Source organism: Pagrus pagrus (genome assembly GCF_965226575.1).
Source record: "Pagrus pagrus genome assembly, chromosome: 21".
NCBI classification, from domain to species: Eukaryota; Metazoa; Chordata; class Actinopteri; order Spariformes; family Sparidae; genus Pagrus; species Pagrus pagrus.
In genome coordinates this window covers 17,254,364-17,282,008 of record NC_140208.1, presented here as the reverse complement: position 1 = coordinate 17,282,008, position 27,645 = coordinate 17,254,364, and the positions used below count along the sequence as shown (strand labels likewise).

The 27,645-nt window shown below is 43.1% G+C and overlaps 1 protein-coding gene across 4 annotated transcripts; it reads left to right on the top strand.

Annotated features, from left to right (window-relative positions):
- The first annotated feature begins 648 nt into the window (after positions 1-648).
- Positions 649-27,645, top strand: mrtfba (myocardin related transcription factor Ba). 4 transcript variants are annotated; one of them, XM_084342629.1, is made up of 17 exons: positions 649-805; positions 7,322-7,407; positions 10,510-10,752; positions 15,907-15,972; positions 16,149-16,204; positions 16,335-16,410; positions 16,615-16,776; positions 16,953-17,128; positions 17,301-17,444; positions 17,541-17,788; positions 18,329-18,500; positions 19,467-20,483; positions 20,590-20,712; positions 21,675-21,824; positions 21,991-22,125; positions 22,334-22,394; positions 23,078-27,645. In XM_084342629.1, exons 3-17 carry the CDS (start codon positions 10,593-10,595, stop codon positions 23,587-23,589), a joined length of 3,258 nt encoding a protein of 1,085 aa, XP_084198755.1. In that variant the 5' UTR covers positions 649-805; positions 7,322-7,407; positions 10,510-10,592; the 3' UTR covers positions 23,590-27,645. The 4 variants fall into 4 exon arrangements, with proteins under 4 accessions (XP_084198755.1, XP_084198754.1, XP_084198752.1 ...); XM_084342628.1 differs by having other exon boundaries at positions 16,615-16,842; positions 21,741-21,824; XM_084342626.1 differs by having other exon boundaries at positions 16,615-16,842.

Genomic DNA, 27,645 nt, shown 5'->3' with positions numbered 1-27,645 from the left:
ATCTAAGTTAAAAGTTTCAAATCTGCTAATCGGAGGAGACACCATTTTAAAAATCCTTTGCAATTCATTCCATTTATATGATTCAAAGAACTGAAAAATAGTCTTCCCTATTCCACTAGAGTTAAACAGGCCTGAGTTTTGATTTCTTGATCAGTGGTTTTAAAATTGAATTAGGATTTAGTTGTCTTCTTGTTGCAAGTGTGGGCAAGCTTCATTTTCATATTGTGCTCCTGTTACGGAGTGCAAAACCAGACAAGGTGGTCGACTGCACAGTCATTTCAGAAACATGCTTTATACTGATAATAACAGGGAAATTCTGGGGGGCTTTACTAAAAAAAATCTTCTGCTGCGATTCAATTAACTTCAAAGCAAAGTGAGGGGAATGAATGTGGATGTCTTTATGATTTTACTCCACTCCTTGTGGGTGTCTACCAGCTTATGTAACACTCAAGTCACATGTGAGAACAATAAACAGATGAGGTCCCTCGATAGAACATATTAAACTACAGACGAGTGGAGGTGTTGAGGTGTAGTGTGGTACATGAATCAGTGGCCAGGCTCATGGGTGCCTCATGGACAGCAGCCCTCCGCCACGCCCCCCTACTGTTCCTGTCCGACAGCGTCATTACGTCACTCTGCATCCGAACCTAGACCAGTCGCAGCCATTTTCCTCCGCGAAATAAACTTCAATCTCACAGCCGGAGGAAAGAAACAAACAACAGAAGATATCCCCGCTGACATTAATGGATATCTCGTTGTGAGCCGGACCCCGGACGGACTCGGCTGTTCAAGTCTTCACAGTTCGGTAAGACGACAGACTCGGGACGGAGCGGTCTTGTTTTTAGCATGTTAGCCTGCGCTAACTAAACCGAGCTAACTAGCGAAACTGTGAGGAGGAGGAGGAGGTTGTTGTTGAGCAGCGTTCGTGATATGCAGACAGAGACAGCAGACGAGGCTCGGTGAGATTACACAGCAAAGCATGGACAAGGGGTAGCTGACAGATACTAATCTTGAGATGCGTTTTCTAGTCTTAGGAATGATGGCCACGCAAGCGCCGCATCGTCTTTTATGATTGGCGCTGTCCGCAACTCACTCACCTGTCAGATTTAAAGTAACTAGCCAGGGTTAGCTTATCCCACACCCACCCGCCTCCTCCTCTGCGATAACAGGAGCTGTAGTGGAGCAGACAGCCATGCCAACCAATAATACTCCCCAAGGACAATATTAAAATGTATTTTTGCTGTTTAAACTAGCTAGCTGCTTATTGGTGAGTACAGTTTATGTGCGCTGCATGTTTCTTTAAGCCATTAATCTTGAGCCAGGATGCTGGGGCATGACTGTGAGTTGGCATCCCCCTTTACTCAAGTTACACGCCCGGTGTGTGATGACTGACGAGGCCTCAGACCCGATGATGTTATCCCGTCTCCTTGCGATCGATTGAAGCGAGGAAAGTGAGGTGGTGCTGCAGCAAAACCCGAACAGGTCGCCGTCTGTGTGAGTCATCCAGGCGGCCCTCTCCAGTCTGTCACCGAGAAGAAGTGTGGATTGTTAGCGTTAACTTAAACACTGCGCACATGGCTGGATGGGAGTGTAATTATCCCGGGGCCGTGAGCCATATATCCCTGTGTGTTTGGCTTATTTCAGCCTCCCAGTGCGGTATTAGTTTGCAGGGAGACTGTCTGCTCACATCGCTGTAGACTAGGGTTTCCATGTCTCTCCATGGGGTGAATTAAATTAAAATGAAACCGTATATCAGACTGTATTCAGACGTGTTTCCATTATACAGTGCTTGATTTTTGTCCAGGCTGATATTGTACTTCCTCCTTACAGTGATTGTGACAAATCAGACTCCACTGAGTTATTAGTAGTGACATGCTGGAGTTGGGTGCCACCCCGGGTAGTTAATTCATTTATATAACCAGCCCGTAGTACTCCTCTGCAGGCATCACTCTCTGTTTCTTGAAGCTAAGAGGCTACTGTAATCGTCCTTTGCTTTTAGCCTCCCAGCCGTTTGCCCCATGTCTATTTGTCAGTCCAGTCCTTTTGTACTCTTTCTAGAAGATCCTTTCTACAAAGTCCACAGAGGCAGCCAGGAAGGAAACGACACTGCAGGAGTGCGCCTGTGGGAACAGAGCAGAACAGTGGCCCCGGTGAATGAACCACGGTGATGACATCATTTCTGTCTTATCTCGGGATGAAAGAGGACATTTTTGTTGGACTAGACGTGGGCTATTTAAGGCCCAGAAAACTGCAGAGTCAAAGCGTAGTTTGGCACGGCGTGGCTCTCATGCTGTGTGCTTGTATGTGTGCGGCTCATTGGTTCAGCATCTCTCACATACAGTATTAATAGCATAAAGAGCTAGGTGATGGTAATATCAATAAACCCCAAGATAATTTATTTTGATGTGTAGCCTTATTACACAGTGTCACAGGCTAAATCTTGTTAGATACGGTGAGGCTTATTGCCTTGAGCTGCATGATAATGTAAGGTACAGTCATGCTCATTTTTCTTAGCATTCCCGTTTTTTTCAGATTTAAAGGTGCACTATGTAGTTTCGACGGTAGAGATTTTAATCAGAGGAGAAAGGTCTTCATTGACTGTTTGATTTTATGCTTCAACAAACTAAAATAAACAAACACTCTTTGTTTTCATGGCTGAATACACAAACAGTTTCATACGGTTTCACTTTGTTTATATGTGGTGGACCCTGCCATCTGTCTAGCTCCAAACAGTGTTCTGGGGTCCTTATTTTCCTCTGAGATCAGCTTGTTTATGCAGTTATGGAAAAAATTAATTTATCCGAGTTTGTATTATTATCCCATTAATGTTGTAAATTCTGAGTTTGATTTTCTTCCCCAAAAACTACATGGTGCCCCTTTAATTAGTTTTTCAATCTTTTTTTTAAAAGATGATTCCCAGAGCACCCACAGCATAGCATTTTTAGGTTTTAGACAAAGGCTTCGACTTAAGTGCTTCTAGATGATTGTTGTTTACAGTTGTGCAGCGTCAGTGTTTCATCACAGCATGTTCTTTTTTCATAGTCCGTCGGTGGTATGTTTATGTCCTTTAACAGAAAACAGACCTCCTCGACTGTTTTGTTGTTTATTAGCTCGACAAAGGCTGCAAGTTTTCAGTTATCTCATGCTGTCAGTGTGTGTCTGTGAGTGCTAGTGGGTATTTCAGCACTTGAAGGCCTATTTGTAGTGAAGTTGACCCACGACCTCTTCTCGTCAGTTTGCAGAGACTGGGAAGTGGGGGCTCTTCTGTGTTTGTTACTCTGGCGGATACATACATTCACTCTGTGTTTGTAATAATTCCATTTTCTTTTGAATGGCGGCAAACTGATTCAGTTTTAGATTGTTTTGCTGAATATCGGTTGGACTTTGAATGTTGTTTCACATCCCGACTTCACACACATGAGGAAGTGTGTCAATCAGAAAGATGTTTGTGGTAGAACGTCATATAGCCTCTCACCTGCACGGCATACGTTCAGGCCTTTTATAGACCTAAGGTAGTGCGAGACAGAGAACAGCCTCAGGGAGCAGACACACCCAGATAGTGCCATCATAGTGCAAAAATCTTGGCTCGGATGATTACCTTGTTGAACTCTGATCCACTAGAACTGCAGGTATAAAAACAATGATGAAACCTGAAGGCAGTTCTTGTTTTCAGTTCATCATAGATTCACCCTGGTTAATTTGGCCTGGTCCGAGATGCTAGCATTGCATTGAGCTCCAGAATAAACACTGGTAAGGCGGGGAAATAGCTAAAAACCCCCATGGCAATGTTAGTGTTCTTTAAGTGAATGTTGAAGTCTCTTAACGAGGATGTGTTTTTGAGCGCAGGGATCAGACAATGGCGTTGTTTGGAAGTGTGTTATACTCATTTCACTCTGGACAGAAAGCCCCCTAATTCTTATGAACGTCTGGCTATTGTATTTATTGGGAAATGCATTCATTCTCGCATTAAAGGACTCTATAGAAGTCATGGGTATTTATCAGCTCCAACTTCGTTAAGTTTCGCCCCTTTTCAGGCCTGTTAACGTTAAAGACATTGGCCTGAAATAGTTTCCCATTCTTCTCTGGGTAAGCAGCGTTCCAAAACTGTTCAGTTGGCATTGATTTTAAACTAGAGATTAAAGTAAAAGATGTATAGATAACCACCGTAACATTGTCACTGGCTTCCATGTCAGTACCAGATTCTTGCTGGCTGCATGTTTGCTAATGCGAATGTGTAAATTATATAAGTCAGTCTTTTGGTCAAGTGTCTTGCAAGCTGTCCAGCCTTCGTGACTTCCCAATCTGCCCAGTATATGACCAATATGACAAGCTTGTCATGCCATCTTTCTGTGACAGTTGGGCTCTAAGCACTGAAGGGCTTGGGCTCAAAGTCTCTGTCTTCCTCACTCGCTATACAAATATTAATTGAAAATTAACTTCTGTTCCCTCTGACAATCATTGTCTGCTTGGCACTGATACCCGATACCAATACCAAGGTTTTTTTGTGTCAAGAATACCACTGGAATGTGTTGCAGAGCTGTTTGTTTCTATGAACTATGAACTCACTCTCTACAATGATGACTTTCTTCATTCATTTGTTTTAATGGCATGTTGTTCAGACCAGATTACAGATTGTTGGCAACACATTAGCAAAGCGTCCTATGTGCTGACAGGAAAGGGATGGGTACATTTGTTAATATCTCTGTTGTTGCACACTGCAGTGTTGATGATTGACACGAGCATGGACCCTGCACATCATCTGTGCCAGGTTTATTAACCACCAAACACAGCGGCCTGTGGCAGAAGAAGACAACACTGCCTGGTAGCAGAATAATATAATACCACTGTGAGCGGTCATGTGATGTATCAGTGGTCGATCCAAACCTTTTTATAGCCGTGACCGGTCATTCATTGTTGAAACCTGCGGGGAAAAGTAATACAGTATTACAATTGAGCAAATACATGAGTAGCAGATGCCTAGCTTCTCTCTCTAACCCTCCCTTGTTGATCCCACCTTTGACTCTAGCGGTGTGTTTACTTGTGAGTATAGTGTGCCTGCATTAGCCTTTGATGAAACACATGGTACTTGTTGCCCCGTGCCATTTAAAGAACAGTCCGGTGCAGAGCAACACGCAGTGCCTGCCATCTGGATCCGCTCTTTGATTCTGAGGGGGCAGCTCCGATGTTTATCCCACAGCGTCGTCAGCCGTGACAGTCGTTCGGTCCTTCTTCTCTCTTTCCGAGCCTCCTTTCTCTCGATCGCTTGTTTCTGTCTTTCACATTGCCCCACCCGACACATAAACACACACAGCATGTTGGTGCTCTGACTGTTAGAATCGTGCCGTCACCTCTTCCTCTCTCCTCTGTTTTATTTTTAGGGAACGACCAATACGGTTGTTTTTTCAGTGCTGATACCTGTTCGAAGGAATTAAGGAGACTGATAGCAAATATTGGAGCCAACACATAGAAAAATAAAATTACCTGTGTCAAAATGTGTAATAACCAGTGATGTAAGTAAGTCAAATACTCAATACTCAAATACTTTACTTAAGTTTTAATATGAGGTACGTTTTTAATTTTCTGCTACTTCATACTTCCACTACACTACATTTTGGAGGCAATTGTACTTTTTTGTAAGGAAAACAAGAAAGACTCTAGATTGCAGATATACAAAGTACTGTTATGATTGAGCAGTTTTTACACCACCCTCACCAATATAGCCTCTCTTAATCGAGAACATGTCTGATAAAAGTTGCAAATGGCACTGGAAAGCGCGCTAAATGGGGAAAAACGTGGACACTACAGCAACAGGAAAAAGGGGCTTCCCCTTACTTTTTCCATTTCTCTTCTTGTGTGCTGATTCACTTAGCTGAACAGCCAATCAGAGTGACTTTTCTCACCAACAACCTCCACTGCCAATTAACATGCTCAATCAGCCAAAAAGCTGCTGACAAGAACCGACTAGTGCCAACAGTGCGAGACACACATCAACTAAATTTGGGCAAAAGATGCTCTCCGATGGCCCGACACAGGTCAACAGCTGACCATCGGCCTGGTGTGTCAGGGCCCTGACCAGTCAGGTAGTGTTGTTGGCGGGCTATTGAGTGGTGAATACAGACATAGAGAGACAGCTGCGTCACAGCCAAAGTAGCTTGTTTTTAAATTAATCTATTTTGTCAGATAAAAAAGCCGCCAATTCCAATAATCAGACAAATGCTAAATGTCAGATCTGATAATCAGTCTATGCCTACTTATTTTTCATTAAGTTTATGGTTTTTAAATGTCAGTTTGCCATTTTATTTTCACCATGCCACAAAACTGCAGTGAGTCAGCACTGATCCCCCTAAAGACTTGAAATACTGATGAAATACTGTGAAAATGTTCTGAATCGGCCTCAGAAATATCCGCAGACATCTACAAGAGTAGTTGCCCAAAAGGAGCTTTTGAGTTTATGATGCTGTGGAGAGAGAGAGGCAGCTACATAAACAAATATCATTCATGTAGTACAAGACCATTATTGGCCCAGAGTGTCAGTAAATTGATGCATCCATCAAACCATAATCGAGTTATCTAGTATGTTTACTAAGCGCAAGATTCTGAAAGCTTCTGATTGATTGTTATTCTGAGAGCCGCTCCCTCAGACTGCAGCACTTCAGTCATCAGCACCGAGAGTTTCTATTGTCTCCGCCCGGATGATCCGCTCCCATTGTCATAGAGACCACCGCTGCTTTTCCTAGCAACCTGTGAACATTCATTTTCAGGCCTTGATGCAGCCTTGAGTGTCGGCCAGTTTTATTCAGACATCTTTAAGTGGTTCTCGTCATCTGTTTTCATTCTCTGCTCATCTTCAAACGCATCTATTCAAGCAGCATCAGTGTCTGGTTCAGCACTGTGTTTTTATTTTATTGTTTTTAATGGATATTAATTGTGTGATATCGTCATTCTTTTTCCTTTTAAAATGTATTCCTTTTGTCGTGTGGGTTTGCACTAATGCCATGTAAAAATGTCATTGTTTCAATGTTTTCAAGGTTGTTTTTGAGTCTTGTTTTTGTGTAATACAGTGATTTTGATTTTTTTTCTTTTCTGAATTTCCATTGAGAAAATCTTTTTGGGGGGATAAACACAGGAAGAGTTACAAGCAATAGCATTAATGACTGGAAGGAGAAGCTCACCTAAGACACAGAAAAATAAAACTAATCAAATGTATTATTTAATTGCAATCTTGTCATGTGTAAGGTGGAGGTAAAATCCTGCTCCGTCATTTCTTTTAATTATTGATGCATGTATGATATTCATGTTTGATCCTTTCTGTCTCCAACAGGTTTGACTCCATGGCTTAGTGACTCCTAACAGCAACTAGCCCGGACATCTCTTTCCTCTTTCCCTTGCTGTCGTCTGCTACTACAGGTTTGAAAGCATATTATTATAAATGTATCTCTTACTCTTCTTCTGTACTTCTTTATGTTCCCCAGTGAAAAAAAACATATTATCAAGCTTCCTTTTCAAGTATGGCTACACATGCTACACAGGGCATGTCATTTTCAAGCAGAGACCCAAAATAGAGGCTAGTTCTGAACTGGTTAAATCACTTTCACTTGTATTAGAAACCAGTCAAAATGTGCATCACATAAAGCCACATCATTTAGGAAAGGAAACTAGTTCTGCAGTAAAGGTCAGACTCTATAAATGTGATTTAAGTGATACTTTCCGCCGTATTTCATGTTCCAGCTCATTTTATCAAAAACGACCACCTACTCCCACTAAAAGACAACCAGTGAGCAATGACTGGCACTTGACTGGCGTCAATGCATGTAGAGTCCCTTTTCGTACAACTCAGAGAAATAAAAGCAAAAGGCCTCACAGCCCAGAATGCTCAGTTTGATTGTAATCCATAGGAAGTAAATGCTTCAGAGCAGAGACTGGTTCCTCACATTACTGTAGATGAAGTGACTAGAGTATTATTACAGAAAACCACTGAGGTTAAACTGCTGAACGTCAAGGCTGTGAACACTGTAGCCTGGTGTTTTAGTGGCACTCAATCATCATTGAGGGGCCAGAAAGTGGCTGCGGGTCAGAAGCCAAGTTTTAGCGAGTGGGCTAATTTTGAAGTGGTCGTTAAGGTCAGCATGCACCAATTCAGATTGCCGGTAAATGCCAAGCGAACAGGGATTGACTCCCATGTTAATACTTGATATCTGATTGGTGGGGCTGAATGCACACTCCCAAAATGTCACAGATATAGCAGGCAACAGTCAGTACACCAGAAAGTCTTTAAGACTGAGGCAATAGGTGAAATAATTACTTCTCATGGGCACTTAGCATCTGCACTTCTCATAAATGGGGGCATAACAGTACAGAGAAGTCACTGTTCGGCACAAGTTTGGACAGAAACAACAAAAAAATCCAAAGTGCATCAGCCTAAGTGTCTTTTCTTTTCTTGTCAACAGATAATAGTCGAAGTTTAGCTTGTTCCACCTGAGAAAGTCTGTACAGCCTGTAGTTCATTTAGGAATGAACAATGAACATACAGTCTGGTACAGGTCATATTTTTATGCAGGGCTGATAAAAAACAAATGAAAATGTCATTTGAATGCCAACTGCTTCGGTAATGTTTTTGGCCCTGTCTGCTTTCACTTCTGGAGGCAGCAGGGAGAAGTTGTTGGACTTCTTTTTTTAAAATTTAGCTTTGTTTTGATTTTACTGGGTGATGCCGTCTAATATGTGTCAGCATGTACGACATGTCTGCACCCACACACACCTGTCCAACAACGCCAACACACTGTCCAAGTCCGATTCACCACCCGCTCTTCAAAACTTTCCCACACAGCTGATATGAAAGAAGCGGGCCGGTCCTCTAACTCCAGTGACTCATTTGAACTCGCCACATAGTTTATAGTCAGTCACGGTGTCTTCTTCTTTGTCTTGTTTTATTGTGTCCTCTTCTGTTTTTGTTGTCTAATGACAGTGGAAAACAGCTTTTAAGTGCATCACTGCCACTTACTGGATTATAGTCTGAATCAGAACTGTTACATGCTCCCCCTATTGACATAAGCTCTCACCATAGTGTGACAAATGTATAATAATCATAACCACTTATTTATAAAGCACCTTTCAAAACAAGGTTACAAGGTGCTTTACAAAACCAAATAAAACACAAAGCGAATAAAACAAGCTAACAGCAATAAAAACAGAATGCACAGAGAGTAAAATATGCAATAATAAAGCAGATAAAATCCCTGCAGTTTAAAAACAAGTGGGTGATTTAAAAGACGAGACAGAGTCACAATGACAATGTCGTGATAAAGTCTCAGTGCCTTTTTGATTGCTGCTTCTTCTTTATGAGATGTCACAAGAAGCAAGTCGAGGAATGGCTGTAAAGCTATAAAAGGTGTTTATTCCTCCTGAAGGTCTGGCTCTGCACCCGACTTTCTCTCAAGAAATGGCCGGCTCTGAACAGCTGAGCAGCGGCTCTGTCCTCCTGCTCCGCCCGGCCGGTCACACACGGCACTCGGCAAACATCTTTAGTTTTGTTTTGATCGAGAGACCCATAGCGGAAGACATTACATATTGTGCGTTTAACTGTTTGGTGGTGTTTTGACACACTTTTATCACATAATCAGCAGCTCAAGTTTTCTCTTAACTTTGTATTACCCGAGAGCTTTACATACAACAAACAGCAGAAATGTTTTATATGTGTTTGTGGAAATAAGTTTTCCTCGCACTGAGGAAGCGAGTATTTTTTTTACTGATTATGATACCAGCACACCAAGAGCTAATGAAACTTTGGGTTTAGGATTTGTTGTGTTTGGATACGTGACATCAGCATTCAGTCACCAGAATGAACAACATTCAAACATTTTATCCGTCACAGTCTCCCTGTGCTGTCTAATGCCTTTGGCACTTAATGGGCCTACAGGGAGGAATAAAAACAGCCATAAGAAACACAGTGGTTCTCAGCCAAAAGCAACACGTCAGGACGGTTAGTAAATAGTGCTTAGGTCCTGGAATGGATACATGTGGGTACTGCCGGAGAGCGATAAATGGCATACACGTTGAGACTGAGCAGTCTGTCATCTGCTGGTTAAGAGACTGTTGGGAAGCCATGGATACTAAACTGTTTGTTTTGCTCCCGAAATGTTTCCGTTCCCTCTGTTTGAAACGGCCACAGCGACGTCATATTCCAGATCATGAAGCCGTCTGAACAGAGAGAACATTCATGCACAAACTGGCGGTTTGAAGTGATTATTCAGTATAATAGCCATCTCGACTCGTTTAATGAATAATTTGGGCTGCGACTGAGCTCTTCCAGATGGCTGAAATGAAATGCCACCCTTAGCATTTCACCAGTTGGGTGAAGTAGTCATACCAACAGGATGATGATTATTATGCTGAAGCACTGATGTTCATGAGGAGCCACAGAATATCCTTGAGTGTTTTATTCCATATGTGCAGGAACTAGATTTCCCTCTAACTCCTCAGTCTCTCTTCTTGTTTCTTGTTTCCACACAGGTAGCAGCAAGGCTTAACCAAAGGGACGGTGACCAATACCCCCCGTTACTTGCCTGGGACCCTCCCCAATCGCCTCCAGAGGCATGATGGAGGCCTCTCAGGGGCAGCTAGGAGCAGAGGGGGACTGTGGGATGTTGAGTCTTCTGTTGCCCAGTCCCCAGAGCGAGGCGGTGACCCATGAGATGGAGGAGCTGTCGCTGCAGCCCACACAGAATCTGCCTCCGCTCAATGAGCGCAAAAACGGTGAGGAAGTGCTATCTTTTAACATATTCTTATGTATTTTCTGTCGTAACACACATTGCACTATGTTACACATTGGCCACTGTAACTACTTACTCAATGCAGCATAAGTGAGTCAGCAAGGTGATAACACAGTCGCTGTAGTGTGGGCTGTGTGCAGCTGTCCAATGTTTTTGCTGTGAACATCGTCACACTCTTGCTGTAATTCTGCGTCTAAATTATCTGAATTATATGAGAAAATGATATGATGGATCATCAAAGTTACTGTCATCAAAACTCCTCCAATATCAGTAAGTAAGACAGTGCTGCACCAACATGTTACTGTGACATAACAATCACAACTCACCCGAGTCAAGGCGAACAAGAAAACACGTTACTGTTCATTACCTGCTACCTGCATAATGTAGAGCAGGGGCGGAAATAACCAATTACAACTATTCAAATTACTGTAGTTTTTTAAGTCTGTAAATTTACTTGTACATTAGTATACATTACACTGTGTAATCTACTTAGTTACTTTTAAAATCATAGTTAGAATTAATATCTCAACCTTTCATCAGCATTTTTGTAGCCAATAAGGCAATCGGATCAAAAACAGGCCAATGAAAACCCTGAGATAAGGACAGATAAACAAAAGTCTGCAGCAGGCGCAGGTTTGGAGATGTGACCACGACCACTGAGCAGAACAGGCGTTGGGAGTAATTTAGACTGAAGATTTGGAGAAACAGAAACCCCTCTGATTGAATGCAAGCTATTGATAATGCGTTACAATCAATCATCAACGGTTAAATACTATCAATACTGAGTAGCGTCTGAGAAGAACCTTGTACTTTTACTTAAGCTTTATTTGAATACCAGTAACTTGACTTGTAATGATTCCGTAATCTAGCTGTACTCGTACTTGAGTACAGATTTCCAGTACTCTTTTCACCACTGGTGTAGAGAGAAAAAAAGTTTTTGCATACCGTGAGTTTCTTGAGACCTATAAAGTTGTTAGAGAATACATTTCAGAAAAACAATATGAATAAACAGGACTTGAGGGTGTAATTGTGGAACAAAAATGGATTTGATTGCACGGTGAGGTCTCTGAAGAGCTAAGGAACATCTAATCTATGTAATAACATTTTTGCTCTTTTCCTTTGTTGCACCTCCAACATGGTGACATGTATGTAGACATGTAGCCGTTTAGACACATGCACACAGGCACGTAGTCCTCAAATCCACTACTAAGTTCAAATTGGGCAGGAAAAGCGAGTCTGCAACCCCTGAAACTTCCATCAGCTTTTCTTTTGTGCAGCATGCAGAGAAATTATCTTCATCATGCTAGCCAGCCTGCATGTTTCTCGTGGGCCTCACGATGTTGGAGTTATTTTGGCAGCCACATGGGACAGCCTGAGACACTGATGGATGGGTACGTGATTATCAGGCTTTAGGAGTGGGTTAGATGCACTGCTGCCTCTGCCAGTTCCTAATCATGGCTTAGATGGTGAAGGGAGATCAGTCCAGTGCAATCACTGCAATATTGATCACCATGCTTAGAAAAATCTAATTTGTCAGATACAGTCAACAAATGCAGGGTGTTAAGCCAGAGCTGGTCCAGGCTGGATTAAGCATGTTTTGGATAAACGGAGGAGTTTGTGCCGTCGTGCACGGTGGCTGCTGCTGCCTGCAGGAGAGCGCAGTAAAATGTCTTGACGGTGGAAAAATGTGGAATGTCAACAGTAGTAGCACCCACTCATCATCTTGGCTTTTGTCATTTCCCCTCCAGTGAGAACACACACCTCATACTTTCCACCCTCCGAGCCATCCCCAGCACTTTGCCAACCGCAGAGTCCCGTCTCTCATATTGGTTTTAACATTCAGGTGTTAATCTGTCTACCATCGTGACAGGTCTGAGTGTCTGAGGCCGCTTCAGTTGTGTGTGGCTCAGAGAGTCTGCAGGGAGAGAGGAGGAGAACTGCAGTGCAGCTCTGTCAGCAGAGTCAGCGTGAGGACTCAGGGCAGTGAGTTTGTTGTGACAGGGAATGAGTGTCTGGCCGGTAAGAGGTCTCCTATCATGTGAAATCAATAATGTTAATGACAACAGCAAAAGTCTGCCAAGAAGATAAACAAGTGCACAGCTTAAAACAATATAATCACAAGTTTACTATATGTTTATTACCAAACCATTAGACCAAAATAGCCCCAAATAATAATCAGCTGCTTTTCCAAAGTGAGTGGAAAACTCATGTTTCTGTGAAGAAATAATAATAATGTCAAGATTAAAGGTACGATATGTTAGAATTGTGGTTGAAAACATGAACATTTATTAAAATTATCAACAGAATGTGTTATGACATTATGACATCTATGTATTGTGTTGCAAAGAAATAGGCTACTCAAGTTAGCATGCCAACTAGCTAACCCTGGCCGGTCCGATCTAAAGCTCCTGTGCTAGTGGTGTAAACACCAACAGTCCCCCCAGTGCTCCGAGGTCACAGTCAGGACTGTTAGCTGCACGGCTAACTGAGCTAACTAGCTAACAGCAGCAGTTTTAGCAGTTACTCTAGCGATATGCTGCCCCCTATTTGTTTTGAATTCGACAAATAATTGATTCTTACAAATTGCACCTTTTTTAAAGGCGGTTATGTGCGGGACTTTTTCCTGGCTGAATGTAGTGACTTCCTGGAGTCCGGTTGCCTGGTAACCTCACTGTGACATTATTACACTTTGGTTTTTGCACTGATTAAACAAACAAGATTCAACTTGTTAATGAATGAGTGTAAGAGGTGCTCGTAGAGGTTGCCTTTGGACAGAGCTGGGCTAGCTGTTTTCCCTCTGTTTCCAGTTCTTAATGCTAAGCTAAGCAAACCAGCTGCTGACTCCAGCTTCACATTGAACTGATGGATATAAAAGTGGTGTCAGTCATCTCATCAAACAGTCGACAAAAAAAGCTATCAAGTATATTTCCAAAAATGTGGAGCTGTTTCTTTTTATTTTTAATATCTGTCTATAAACATTCAATCTCTGGTTTCTAGCTGTCCTTATTATACTACTGATTTTTGTTTTCTCGCATTTCATCAGCAGCTCGGCCAACTTGGTGTAGATAATATTAAACGGCTCTCTTGTTGAACGCAGATGAAACATTTCTATGCAAGCCTGCGTTTCCTCCACTGACCTGCTGACTGGCCGAGTGTTTGCGTGCCGGTTTCTGTGTACTTAGACAGCTTAGTCATGTCGTCCACGTCTCTCCTCAGCCTGCTCAGGTCACAGGTCAACATGTGTTTGTCAGGCTGAGCAGCATTTCCCGGAGGAATTCAGAACAATACTTCTGACTGGAAGTCTATACGTATCACCTTAAACAAACATGTCCCCAGTAGAGTTGGCTCGTTGTGTTTGAATTGTTCATTTCTTTCAGGGACATATAGCTGTAAAATATCTGTATAAACAGGGTCCAGAGTAGAGTTCTGTAAATGTTTTACCTCAGCTCTGGTTGGAATTAAAGCTGCAGGATTCCCAGTCAAAGCCTGCAAAAGGTTAAAACAGTTGGTGGTGTGACAGTGGGTGATGCAATCAGTGGTCCCACAGCATATCTAAGACGATAGTGAACGGACACAAAAGAGATGAGCGAGACAAAAGATATGACGCTGGTGAGGGCAGCTGTTTCCTGTCACATTTCACTGAAATTTTCTACCCTTCCTATAAATGGAGAAGTGTCTGTACGCGTGGTCAGTATTTAAGTCATGTCAAATCTCTACCTCCTTTTAGTTAAAGGAATAGTCCACCAAAAAAATTCAATTCAGTCATTATATATTCACCTTCATGCCGATGGAAGGTCGGGTCAGGTTATTTAATCCACAAAACATTTCTGGAGATTCACAGCATTCTCCTCAACAAGCTGTATTGATCCATTTTCATATTATTTCCATCGGCAGAGGAGTGAAGATAATGACTGACTTTTCATTTTGGGTGAACTTTTCCTTTAACGTGACACTTGTGTTGTTACCGCAAGCTCATCTTTTCATCTTGAAGACAGAGTTACCATTGTCCTTTCGCCTTAGTCAGAGCTGACTAAGACTCTTGACTCTTCTTCAGTAGTTATAGGGAACCGCTGTAGACACTGTTGGGATTGCCTGCAGTGACAAAATAAAATATTTCCAAACTGAATGAGAGGGAAGTGAGAGAAGAGGTTGAGGAGGGTTGCGGCCCTGCAGTAAAAAAGAGCAGAGTCAGGGAGGAGTAAAGGAATAGAGGAAGGGCCTAATGTTGCTTCTCTCTAACACTGTGGATTCTTATCATTCTGTTGATCATGTTGCACCGCGGCTGACAGGATATGACTAAAGGCTTCACTTTTTGGGCTTTTATTAAAAGTCTGTCACCTTGAGATCAAATGACTTAATCCAGTCAGTTGTGTTTTGGACCGCTCAGCAGGCGTCTCAGGAGAGTAAAATAATGGCCTGTATGGAGGTAGAGACATTCAGTGACTGCTGCACTGGGTTCAGAGCAGGTGAGCACTCCTCTTCTGTGTTTTTATTGTCATACTTATTGCTCAACCCAAGTGGGAAATGATACTGCCAGCTTGTCTCGGAGTTCTGGAAGTGTTTGGGTTAATAAATCATCTTTTAGTCATGGATGTACGCCTTTGCCTCTCATTATTGCCTTGCTCTGTTTTGTTTTTGAGTAGCAGGGGTCCAAAATGTTAAAGTACATAATAACAGCGTTGGAAATGTCATACCCTAGTAATGTAAGGCTTGGTGTGGAAACAGAACCAAACATCATTCTGCCCTTAAATAGCCACCGAGGTATGAAGTTGTACTACTCTTCTGGAGTGAACTTACAAAGAAATTCCCAAAAGACAGGACAGGTTTTGAGCAAAACTTGAAAACATGTGGTTGTTTAACTTGAGTCCTAAGTGCAAAATGCCTCTGTATAGTTATCAACCCAGACTAGAGAGCAGGATATGAGTGATATATCTGGGGGAGGAATGAGGTTAGGATGTGGTAAACTTCTCTGTCTGATCTAATTTTCTTCCCTATTTTTAATCATTTTTTATTTTTATGTACTACCTCATCTCTCTCTATTCCCTCATGCACTTCCTCTCGTTTGTCTGCTTTAACATTGCATTCAAAATGCCTCTGTTTTTATGCCTTTGCAACATTTTGTTGTTTTGTTTTCCAGTCCTGCAGTTGAGGCTTCAGCAGAGGCGAACCCGGGAGCAGCTGGTGGATCAGGGCATCATGCCACGTGAGTCTCAGCACTTGTCCATCACTCACCGACAGGCTAATGCAATGTGGGCGGGAATATGATGACAAACTCTGACCCTCATAGCTGAGATAATAAACATGTTTGCTCTATTTTTTTTCATCGAAATAAATCATTTGTCTACAAACTTGTGCGAATGAAAATGTTGTGTGTTGCAGCTCTGAAGAGCCCGGCGGCTTTCCATGGGCAGATTCGCAGCTTGGAGAGAGCCAGGGTAAATAAAGTGCATAATGTAGACTTGAGAAGCACTCCTGGACTTGTATGTTGCTCAGTGCAGCAGAAAAGAACAGGACATGTAAATTCAGACGTGTTACTGACTGTTCCTCATCTGTCCTTCATTACAGACTGAGAATTTCCTCAAGCACAAGATCCGCAGTCGTCCAGAGAGAGCAGAGCTGGTCAGGATGCACATCCTGCAAGGTACTACTCTAGATAAAACAAAAGGTATATGTAGTGAGAACTAAAGTAGATAATGCGCTAGAATAAAAAGACTGAACATTTCAAGGGGAATATGGCTTCCCGTGCTATAAACAAACAAATTCTGACACCAGACACAGTATTGTAAAAAAAAATATTTTCCCAACAAGAATCCTGTGTGATTTATTTTTTTTATTTTTCATTCAGAGACTGGAGCAGAGCCATCCCTACAGGCCACCCAGATGAGACTCAAGAGGGCCCGGCTGGCCGACAACCTGAATGAAAAGATCGCCCAGAGACCCGGCCCCATGGAGCTGGTGGAGAAGAACATCCTGCCAGTGGATTCCACCCTGAAACAGGCTATCATCGGTGAGACTCACCATGTTAGACAACCAGTGCTTTTTGAGCATTTCTGCCTTAATGGACTCAACCACGGTGAGGTGTTTGTTTGATCTGACATGCAGGGAATTGGGGGAGAGAAATGATGATAAAAGTTGTGAATTACTTGCATGGAGGTTAACTTACTCGACTTTGTCGTCTTTCAGTTGGCCAGGTGAACTATCCCAAGGTGATGGATGAAGACAGCAGCGATGCCCTGTCTCCAGAGACGCCGGCCAGCCAGGAGTCTCAGAGTTCTGTCCCCTCTCCATCAGAGAGCAAAATGCCAGAGACGCCCTCTCCAGTTCCAGCACCACCAGCACTGCCCAACACCATACTGCAGGTCAGATCCAGGACTAGTAACACCGATGTTTTTATGCCTGACTGGGCGATCTGGGAGATCGACATACTGCCCAGCTCTACTCCAGATATTTGTAACTCTATACAGTGTTTATAAGAAATTCAGTGTTTGCTTGGCAGTTATAAGTCTCTCTTTGTTATCTGTCGTCTTTCAGGCCTTCCCAGTTGCCACACAACCCACAACAGACTTTGTGAAATTGATCGCTACCAGTGAGCCGCCCGCCAGCCGCCCAGCTGTCACTCCCGCGCAGCCACTCACCACAGCTGCTCCTTCGAAACCCGGCCCAACACTGGTGAAAGTAAGCGCTTTTTTTTTATATCTCTAAATCTAATATCATCTCAATGTGTAATATTTGAACGCGGCTGGACAAACCATGTGCTCCTCCCCACAACAGCAAAGCCAGCAGAAGACGCCCTCGGAGAAGAGCCGCAGTAAGAAGGGCAAAGAGCCCAAGTCCAGGGTGAAGAAGCTCAAGTACCACCAGTACGTTCCCCCCGACCAGAAGCAGGAGGCCAGTGAGGCACCCATGGACTCTTCATATGCTCGACTACTGCAGCAGCAGCAGCTGTTCCTCCAGCTGCAGATCCTCAGCCAGCAACAGCAGCACTATAACTACCAGACTATATTACCAGCACCACTCAAGTACGCATACCAAACATTACCCATATCACAGAGTGTTATGGATTTATGTTTTTTCAGGCCTCTTTGAAAAAAAACAACACACATTTTTTTCAAGAGGCCTGGTCTGGCTTTCCTCCATAACTCTTTATCTGACAACAAGCCAAATATTGTTGTTTTCAACGGGCCAGAGGGCCATTAGCTAGTTTCCAACAACAACTCTGCCTCTAATCATATTAATAACTCACAGGATGTTGCTCCACAGCCGCTGTTTTCATGAATGTCCTCACAGCGGCAGTCTGGCCAAGCTCTCTTTGAACTGTGCTTGTGCTCAGTGGTTTGGTTGACTGGCTTTGTTAGTGTGAGGCGCAGGTCACAGAACGGATCATCTGTTCATATTGGGAACAGATTTCCTCTCTTCATTTCCTGTCTTTCTCTTTTCAGTGATTCCCTCTTTCTCCCATCTCCTCTTCCTTTTTTTTCTGTTTCACATGCAATGTAGTGCGAATGATTTCCTGAATAACAATGACCTCATCTTATTTCACGTCTCTTTTCTCCCTGCAGACCTGTGGCAGAGGGTCAGGGCAGCAGCGCCAGCAGCTTGCCAACCTCCATCGTGGTGTCTTTGCCCACTGCACCTCCGCCTCCCCCTGTGGCTTCGGTTCCAGCTCGCCCAAACAACTCGCTGTCGAACCGCAAGCCAGGAGTCTTGCCTGCCAACCTGGAGGAGATGAAGGTATTTGGGAACCCACGTGCACCAGTGAACCCTTCGCCCTTGTAGCTTGGAACAGCGTGCCCCAGCAGCTTAGAAATCAAAGTTATGATTGTAGGCTGAAGGGTGGAATTACTCAGCTGTTAAAACTTAAAGTTATTACAAAGCTAGGCCATGTTTTTAATACAAGTCATTCAAGTTCATTCAGGAAGTTTTATAAAACAATGATTACACAAGGGAGCTCTCAAAATTGCATTTGATAACAATATACTTCAGGAAGCTCTCTTTTTGCTGCGAACACTAGCAGCGCTGCCAAAAAACATGGTGTTTTGTGAGAACGAGCTTTATACAGCTACACATATTAAGACAGTGGTTACACACCAGGACTTGAGGGAATAGCATTGACAACTTGGGAATGTCTATGGAAAATATTATGATTATTATTATGCTTACGCTGTTTAAGCTGTAGAAAAAACGACGTGTAAAAACAATATGTTATGGTTTTTTTGTGGTTATATGCAGCACTTGTTTCTTTGCCAAGATCAATGACTTCTCAGTGTCTTGTTGGTGATTGTTGCTAAACTTATTGGACTCCAGGAAGTGACTAGCCCATCAAGAAACACTTGTTTTGAAAACGTAAATGTAATGGTGCTGGATGGCGCTTTTTCCTAAGTTTGGACGGAGCCAGACGAGCTGTTTCCCCCTGCTTCCAGGCTGTATGTTAAGCTAATCAGCAGCGGACTGTAGCTTCCATTAAGGCACAAAGATAACTGGATCGTTTCTCCTTTTACCTCAGCGTAAAAACTACCAACAACACAGGACAAAACAGGAGTTCATTCTTTCATTTAGTCTCTAATGAAGACATCATTTTCCCCGGGAGATGTTGTGCACAGTGAAAGTTGCATAGTGACAGTGAGGTTTATAGGGCACCAATCTAATCGCCCATGGTGTGATAATTCTATAGGTGTTACAGTTGTTTTTCTTGTCTAGGTGGCTGAGCTCAAACTGGAGCTAAAGCTGCGTGGCCTCCCTGTCTCGGGAACAAAGACCGACCTGATAGAAAGACTGAAGCCTTTCCAGGACAATCCCAGCAGCTCTGCTCCGACCACTGTTCCTTCTCCTGGCATTACCACCTTCTCCTCCATCCCCATGGATGTCACAAACACCACTTCAGCCCCCACTATAGTCCTCCCAGTCCAGCAGAAGACTCTAGAAAGCATAAACCCCACACCGCCGGTCTCACCCATTCCCAGTGAACTGTCCGCCCTCCAGCATGATGTAGGCATGTCTGAGCCGCCATCTGAAATGTTGGCAGGTCTGCGGTCCTCACCTCTTCCGTCTGTCCAAGTCCCTGAGGAAAAGGACAGGAGGCTCCACGAGAAGGAGCGGCAGATAGAAGAGTTGATGAGGAAGCTGGAGCAAGAGCAGAGGCTGGTGGAGGCACTGAAGATGCAGCTGGAGGTGGAGAAGAGGGCCAGCACTGCTGACTGTGCCTCTCTGTCTCCCAAAGTCACCTCTGTACCTGCCATGAACTCTATTCCTACTCTCCTGAACTCAAATGTTGTAAAAATGGAGGGTGCAGTCCTGTCAAACTGTTCATCCACCACTGCTACAATCCCTAGCTCCATCCTCGGCTCCCAAGCTCTCTCTTCCCTGCCAACAGTGGTCAAGTTGGAGGATGTGACTGTTTCCTCTGGCAAGCCGCTGCAGCTCCAGACCCAAACCCAGCTCATCACCCAAGCCCAGCCCCAAATAAGCACCAGCCCACAGCTGCTCCACCAGTCCCAGAGAAGTCCCAAGCTCCAGACCCAGCCCCAGTCCCAACCGGCAGCCCCCAGCCTCCAGCAGTTCTTCATCAGCCACACAGGAGGAGTCTCCCAGGTGCTGGGTCAGCCTCAGACTCTGCTGACCACGACAGGCCAGGCTGGAACTCAGATCCTGCTCCCAGTGTCACTACCCAACAACGCTACTGCGATCCAGCTGCCGAGCACCACTGTCAACCTGCAGGTGAGACTGCAACCAAGAATAATGTGTAACAAATTCAGCGTAGTTTTACAGATGTTGTTTGACTTTACATATCCAAATGACCCTTTCTCCTTATCTCTTATCTCAGCCTGTTCTTCAGGCCACAGTCTCAAACCCAGGCCTGATTCAGGCTTCAGTTCCTCAGCTGCAAACCACTAAGATGGAGGTGGCACCCAGCCAGCAGTTAGCCAACCACAACCAATTGCTACAAGTGAGTCACATAAGTAGTTGCATTTCTGTGAGAACAACATTACACAATGTCTGTTTGCTGATTTGTCATTTTGACAAAACATATTGTTCGGCTGTGTCCCATATGTTGAGTCCTGTCCTTAAAGTGTATTAAACAATCCGAAACTTTTGTATTACGCACAGTAATGATGCTTACTGGAGAAGCACTGCAGCAGTTTATCTAAATAAGGTTGCAACTAATGATTGTTTTGATGAAGTTCACCCAAAAATTTAAATTTGGTCATCATATACTCACCCCCATGCTGAAGGAAAGTCGGGTCACGTTTCATTGTTATAACAAAACCATGTTGAAAGCATTCTCCTAAATATCCAAAGTAGATGGGGACTTGTTTTAAGTCCCCATCCTTTAATGATACATCTGTTTTGTTTTTGTTTTTTTTCCGTAAAGAATTGAGTCATTGTTTGGACTACAGTATGTCAGGAAATGGTGGACAGTGCTTGTAACAATTACTCAGAGACCAAGGTCCTTTTATCCAAAGAACAGCCCAGAACCCAAAGATATTTAGTTTACCAAAAAACAGAAAAACAAAACCTCACATTTGAGAATGTGGAACCAAAATGTTTGAACATTTTTGCTTAAAAATGACTTCAACCATTTACCACAACCACTACTCTTATTTTGTATTATCAGATGTCCAATTTACTTCCACATTTGAGCAGAAATTAAAAATTCAGTGCCACAAATGTGTGTGTAAAACATTTCCCATTTGCTGTACTTTCAGTTCCTCCTTTAAAACAACAGCTGCATTTGTTTTTCTCTGGGTACCACATTTATGACACAAACAACTCTATCTTATTACATCTGTTTTATGGAGTTTTTGCATTTTTTTCATCTCTTTTATAGCTGTCTTGTTTTTCTGTTATGATTATGTCAATCTTTTTATACATGATTAACTTAATTGAGACTGTCTTGTCTCTTGACAGACTATTACTATGTGCAATAACACCATTGGTTTAGAGACCCAGACTAAACCTGAGTTGAATCCTCAGAATTTCCTGAGAAGCTCCCCGGAGAACAGGGTCTCTCCCCGGGCTTCACCCAACCACCACATCTCTAACGGACCCTTCAATAAGGTATCAGTGCTGACTTGTTTCTGGAGGGAGGGGGGGTTTAGTTTAGTTTGTTTCAGTCTATCCTGATTACAGATGCTTTTTGGGATCATTAACTTTTTGATTTGAAGTTTCCAAACTTTACCTTTAGTGTTTGCTTCACTCAAAAGCCTGTTTTTTATTCTTCCAGTCTCCTTCTCCCCAGCCTGCCTTCATCCTTCAGCCCACCTCCCTCGTTAGTCAGCCTCCCAAGACAAAAGAGCCTCCCCGCTATGAGGAGGCTGTGAAACGGAGCCGCAACTTGCACATCAACAACATTTCACAGGTCAGATGCACACCACCACAGCTTAAACACACGCACACCTATAGCACAGCTCAAAACACTCCATGCATTTCTTCTCCTGCAGTTCTCAGCTGCTGTATCCTTCAGAATACCAAAAAGCATAACAACATCTAAGTCTATTTTCAGATTTCAAAACCTTGAGGAATTCTCTCGCTTCAAGTCTCTCAACCTTGTTAACTGTCCTTTTCAGGTTCCCACGGCAACAAGCCAGCAAATGGATGACTTGTTCGACATCCTGATAGAGAGTGGAGGTAAGGAGGTGCACAGACAGAAAACACAAACAGTACAGACCCAGAACGTTGTATTTAGTATGAGCAAGTTAAAGACATTGTAGTCTCAGGAAGACGCTGAGGAAACGGCTGTGTAGACAGGAGTGTCTTCAGTTGGTTGACATTACGTCTTATGTTAACAGAATTGACTGATATCAGCCTTTTAGATATTTATGCTGTCTCATTATGACGGAGGTTCTTCCTCAACCACAGCAACACAAAGACCATTGAAATTAGTTTGCTAAATGTAATGGTTAAAGACTCCAAACAGTTAGCCAAAGTAATGTATAAATTATCAAAAATTGACAGCTAAATGGTTGAAATAGCTTAAATAATGGATAAATAGTTGATATATAGTGTTCAGCTAAAATTTAATAGATTAATTGTTGGTTGGTTAAAAGTAATAAATGCATGGTTGAGCTTAACATGAGTAGATAACTGGGTGAAATAATTAGCTAAAGTAAGGAGTTGAAATACTTTTTCATCAGTTCATCTTTCAGTTTACTTTCTTAGAAGAAGGTTGTGGTATTGATGAACAAACTGTGGACTCTATGTTCTGTATAATTTGATTAAAATGTCTCGGTCAGTACCAGTGCTACTTTACAAAGGAGCCCTTATTGGTTGAACCTTCTTAATGAATCTCCTCCTCCCTCCTCTCTCTCCAGAAATCACACCATTCATCCAGCAGGATCCTTCAGTGTCTCTCACTAAGACCCTCCCAATCACAGCAAACATCACTACCCTGCCGGTCAACACCGCTCTCTCCAGGCCGCCTCCACAGATCCAGGTGGCCCCTCCGCCCACCCTGAGCCCCATCATCGGCCAAAGTCTGCCCAGCCTCTCCTCGCTGGCCACAGACAATCAGCTGGAAGCCTTTCTGGAGGGCACACTGGTCGATACGCCTCCAGCGTCCGACCCGCGCACACAGGTTCTGATGGAGGAGCTGCAGGCCCAGCTGATAGACCAGCAACCTTACTCTCCCATGGACACATCAGACCTGTCCTTCTGTGACTCCTCGCCCCCGTCCTCGCTCAACATGGGCCTGTCCGACCCAGGTCTGGACAATATGGAGTGGCTGGACCTCACCATGCCGCCGGGTCCCGGTGGGGCACTCACACCACTGGGGATCCCAACGGACTTCCTGGATTCACATGACCTGCAGCTGCACTGGGACTGACGGAGGCATGGACGGAAGAAAAAGAAAGGTTGAGTCGAGGGAGTTTGCAGCCGAATGAGCCAGGAGGGAGCGACGGACGGATGGATGGATGGATGGAGAGAAGATGAAAGGGTCTGAGTTCAACATTTTAAATAAGGAAGCAAAAGGAGGAGAAAACATGGCACCTGTGTGCCATACCACTCTCACCACTACATCCATACCATCTGTAATATTCCCACTATCCTACCAGAAGGGATGCTGTACAGGCAGAGCACTGAGACAAAAGCAGGAGTTTGCACGGCTTTAAAAAAGAAGACAGAACAACGTCATCACTGAGGTGATAATATGTGATAAAGGGATTTTAAACAGAGTAGACTTTTTTCAGTGTCTGATGTCATTAATAATGGAGACAGAGCCAAATGAATACTGGCAGCAAGGACTGTTTGTAAATACTGTTTAGACCACACTAACATGACTCTTCCTGGACAGAGAGCCTCGATAGTATTGACGCTTGTTTCTACTGGAGGTTTGGCTGGTTGGCTTTCAGTGAACACTGTGTCTATTTAACTGTGTCGGCACAGTAACCAAATGTTAAAGGGTTCATAAATAGTTGCGATGTGAAGACCTTTGTTCCACTGAGCCATACTAGGTTAAAAAAGCAACACAAAAAACTGTGTTACTCATTGACGTTACTGTCCATGACAGTTCAGACTACATATGAAATCAAGCTGTATTAAAAAAAAAAAAAAAAAAGATGATTTGAGGCCTGGGAAACTTTGACTCAACCAGTCGAAGTGCTTTGAGGAGTCACTAGTTCCCTTTATGACTGGAAACCAGATCAGCCAGCTTTAAAGGGATTTCTATCTGCGAGGAGCGCACACTGGTCCAATCTCCCACATACTGTAGATGACATGTTTGCTGACCAATCTGATTTATTGCATCAGATGCGACTGTTCTCTTCTGAGCTATCACGACCCCTGCGGTCAAGCTGATGAACCAATGACTCTAAGGAACAAAAGACGACGACGGGAGGAGCAAGCTCCTCCATCTGCGCGAGAGCTATGCACTTAAAGAGGCGCAGCGTTTCCGACAGATGCCCCTCGCTCACCTCAGAACAAGGAAATGTGAACTGTGCATATCCAAGGTGATGGTTAATATGAAGTGACGGTCGGTCGTCAGATACTGCAGTTGTTGTCCAAGAATCTTATTTTGAATGTAATTCTGAAAAAGATAAAAAAAAAAAAAAATGGGACTTAACTCTCAAAAGATGGCAGCTTTTTTTTCCTCTTCTGATCGTAAACTGAGAGTTGAAAAGGGAACAAATCAGTTTATGACACATGACGACACACACACACACACAGTAGGTGTGATTGTGTGTGTGCTGCAAGTTATATCGAGGATTAATGTCTTTTGGAGAAGATGAGCTTTATATCTCGCTGTCCTACAGTATACCTGCACTTTGTCTTTGTGTGTGTGCCTGTGTGCGCGCGTGTGTGTGTGTGTGTGTGTGTGTGCGTGTGTGTGTGTGAGAATTTACTGCATCACTAGCCGTCAAACACGCTAGTTAACAATCGTGTAGCTGAGAAGTTAGTCTGCTTTAGCGACCAAGGAAACTGAATATTTTAAATAATATTTGGCAGGCGAAAAAGTCATCGGCTACGACAAAGTTAGTTTCTTGAGTGAGTGAGTGTGTGTGTGTGTGTGTGTGTGTGTGAGAGAGAAAGGCGCAAGAAAGCATGTGTGGATTCGTCGTCCTGTCCTTTGCATGTTCGTGCGTCTCCGTGTGCATGATTGTATCCACGTTTTAATCTTCTCTGGCCGTTACGAGCTCTCTCTCGGCCGTCGCCCGCAAGTTGTCTGAAGAAATCTGCTCATATCTTTTAAAATGGAATCGTTTACTATCAAGTCGACATATTCAAAACTTCAAAACGGCTTCTGATGACTGTTTACTGTTTTTATCTGTGTCGTTCTGCGAGTATCTTACGGTCAAAAATGCACAGACAAGAGGGCTTATCTGCTTTAAGAGCCGTCACAAAGTCTCTAGATGTTTATTTTTAATGGACTGCATCATATCCCACTCAGTGTTTCAGGAGCTCAGTTTGATTATTCTTTTGGGATTGATACGGTCATGGCACTTTGGAATAAGATGGCTTTTTTTTAATTGTCGTTTTTAAAAACATGTCCGGTGAAATCACATCTACATTTTAACCACTTTTTATTCTGTCATTACGTCCACGGGCACCAGAGGGCGCCGCCTCTCTTCTGTTCTGGCTTCACGGCACATCCTCGGCGGCAAATGTTGCCGCTTCAGGGTCATTTTTCTAGCAAGAAAACAGTTAAACGGGGCTTGTTTTTAAATAAATCGATCCTCTTCCTGTGTGATGCTGATTTGCTGTTCCCGTCAGCAATAATGTGGCGACCTGAGCGAACCGACGGAGAGCCCTTTATGTCAACACTGTCTTGTTAAAGAAGTGTGATGCTCTCGCTGCTGCACTTACACGTTTATCATCAGGCCAAGACACACGGATGTGCTCAAATCTGAAACGCCTGAAAGAGTTGCGCCAAATACTGCACAGACCTGCTTCTGGGCTTTGTTGTATTTTAGTTTTGTCACATGTTTAAGCCTCATTCAGAGATTTCTCTTCTTTCTCCTGGTCACCTCTGGTTGTTCCACATTACTGTGAGTGTTAAATCCTGAATAGGATGAACAGTAAGAATCACAAGCTGATTCATGTGTATCCTACAAGAGGTGACGAGTTCGTAGGTTTTTATTTGCATCTGTCTGTTAGCTTTAAAGTAGCACTCTGTAGTTTTGGGGAAGACATTTTAATCAGAAGAGAAAGAGCTTCACGATTATTTATGTCTAAACAAACTAAATAAACAAACTCTTTGTTTTCATGTCTGAATAAACAAACTGACTGTAAAGGACAACAGGCTTTCACACTGTTTTCCTTTGTTTCTATGTGGCGGACCTTGCCACCTTTCGAGCTTCAAACACTTATTTATAACTATAACTGAGTTTGTATTTTTACCTCATTAATATCATAAATATTCAAATTCTGGGTTTGAATTTCTTCTCCAACTCTTCACAGTGCCTCTGAAGGCTATCAAACGTAATATTTTGTTTGCCAAACTGGCAGTGGAACATATTATCACTTTTTGTTAATTTTCTCACATTTTTTGTATTTAGAGTGAAAAGTTAAAGGAAAAAAAAAACAACATTTAATCTTGTTTTCATGCTCGTGTAAAATCTGTAAAAGAAGAGTTTGTGTGTATATTTTTGGTTTGCAGAGTTGTTTTCGTTTTATTTTTCATACGAGACGAACACAAACCTCTCGACTGCAGTAAATCTACACATTATGTGATTGACACCACTTACTATCGGCAGTTTTACGGTCGCTGACTGGTCAGACAGGGACAGCTAAAAGCAATAAATGGCTGCTGTTTCCCCTTGATATACTGTACTGTATGTTAGATCCTGCCTTGATTTTATTAGCGTAAGAGCTTTTACTACAGAGTGATACAGTTGAGAAGGCACTTATATGTGAGTGGTTGAATGGGGGGTGTGTTTGACTTTGAATAACCCTCTCGTGTTGGAGGTTTGTGGAAGGAACCCCTAAAGGTTCCTTGAACGTTCTTTTACATTCACTGTTGGAGTCCCCGTATTGACTCCAGCTCTCCCGCTTGTCCTCGTTCACCTGCACCGTTTATCATCTTGTCAACATTCTACATTTTTCCAGCGGAGCAGCCGAACGGCGCTCTGCACGGGACACTTCATTAAAACACGTGTTTTGGGAACATTAATGGGAGCACAGATGAGGCGTGGAGTTTCTCCACCCTCTGCTGATTTACATCCGTCACTGCAGCCACACCTCCGCTCCATCTCCACCACCCACGCCATGCCTCTTGTTGTTTGTATGCCATATGTTTTGCACATTGTGTACATATTTATATAGATGTAATGCATATTTTTATACATGTGTAACATCCATGGGTTCTCTATTTTGTACATACTCAAAAAGATGTATATAAGTACTGTATGCCTTTATGTGTCAATAAAATTTGGTGTACTGTGAA

Bases quoted from the DNA above. Each gene is read 5' to 3' on its own strand.
- mrtfba (XM_084342626.1), top strand. From the start codon at position 10,593: ATGATGGAGGCCTCTCAGGGGCAGCTAGGAGCAGAGGGGGACTGTGGG. The intron at 10,753-15,906 runs GTGAGGAAGTGC...TTTGTTTTCCAG, and splicing joins GCTCAATGAGCGCAAAAACG to TCCTGCAGTTGAGGCTTCAG. The intron at 22,395-23,077 runs GTAAGGAGGTGC...CTCTCTCTCCAG, and splicing joins CATCCTGATAGAGAGTGGAG to AAATCACACCATTCATCCAG.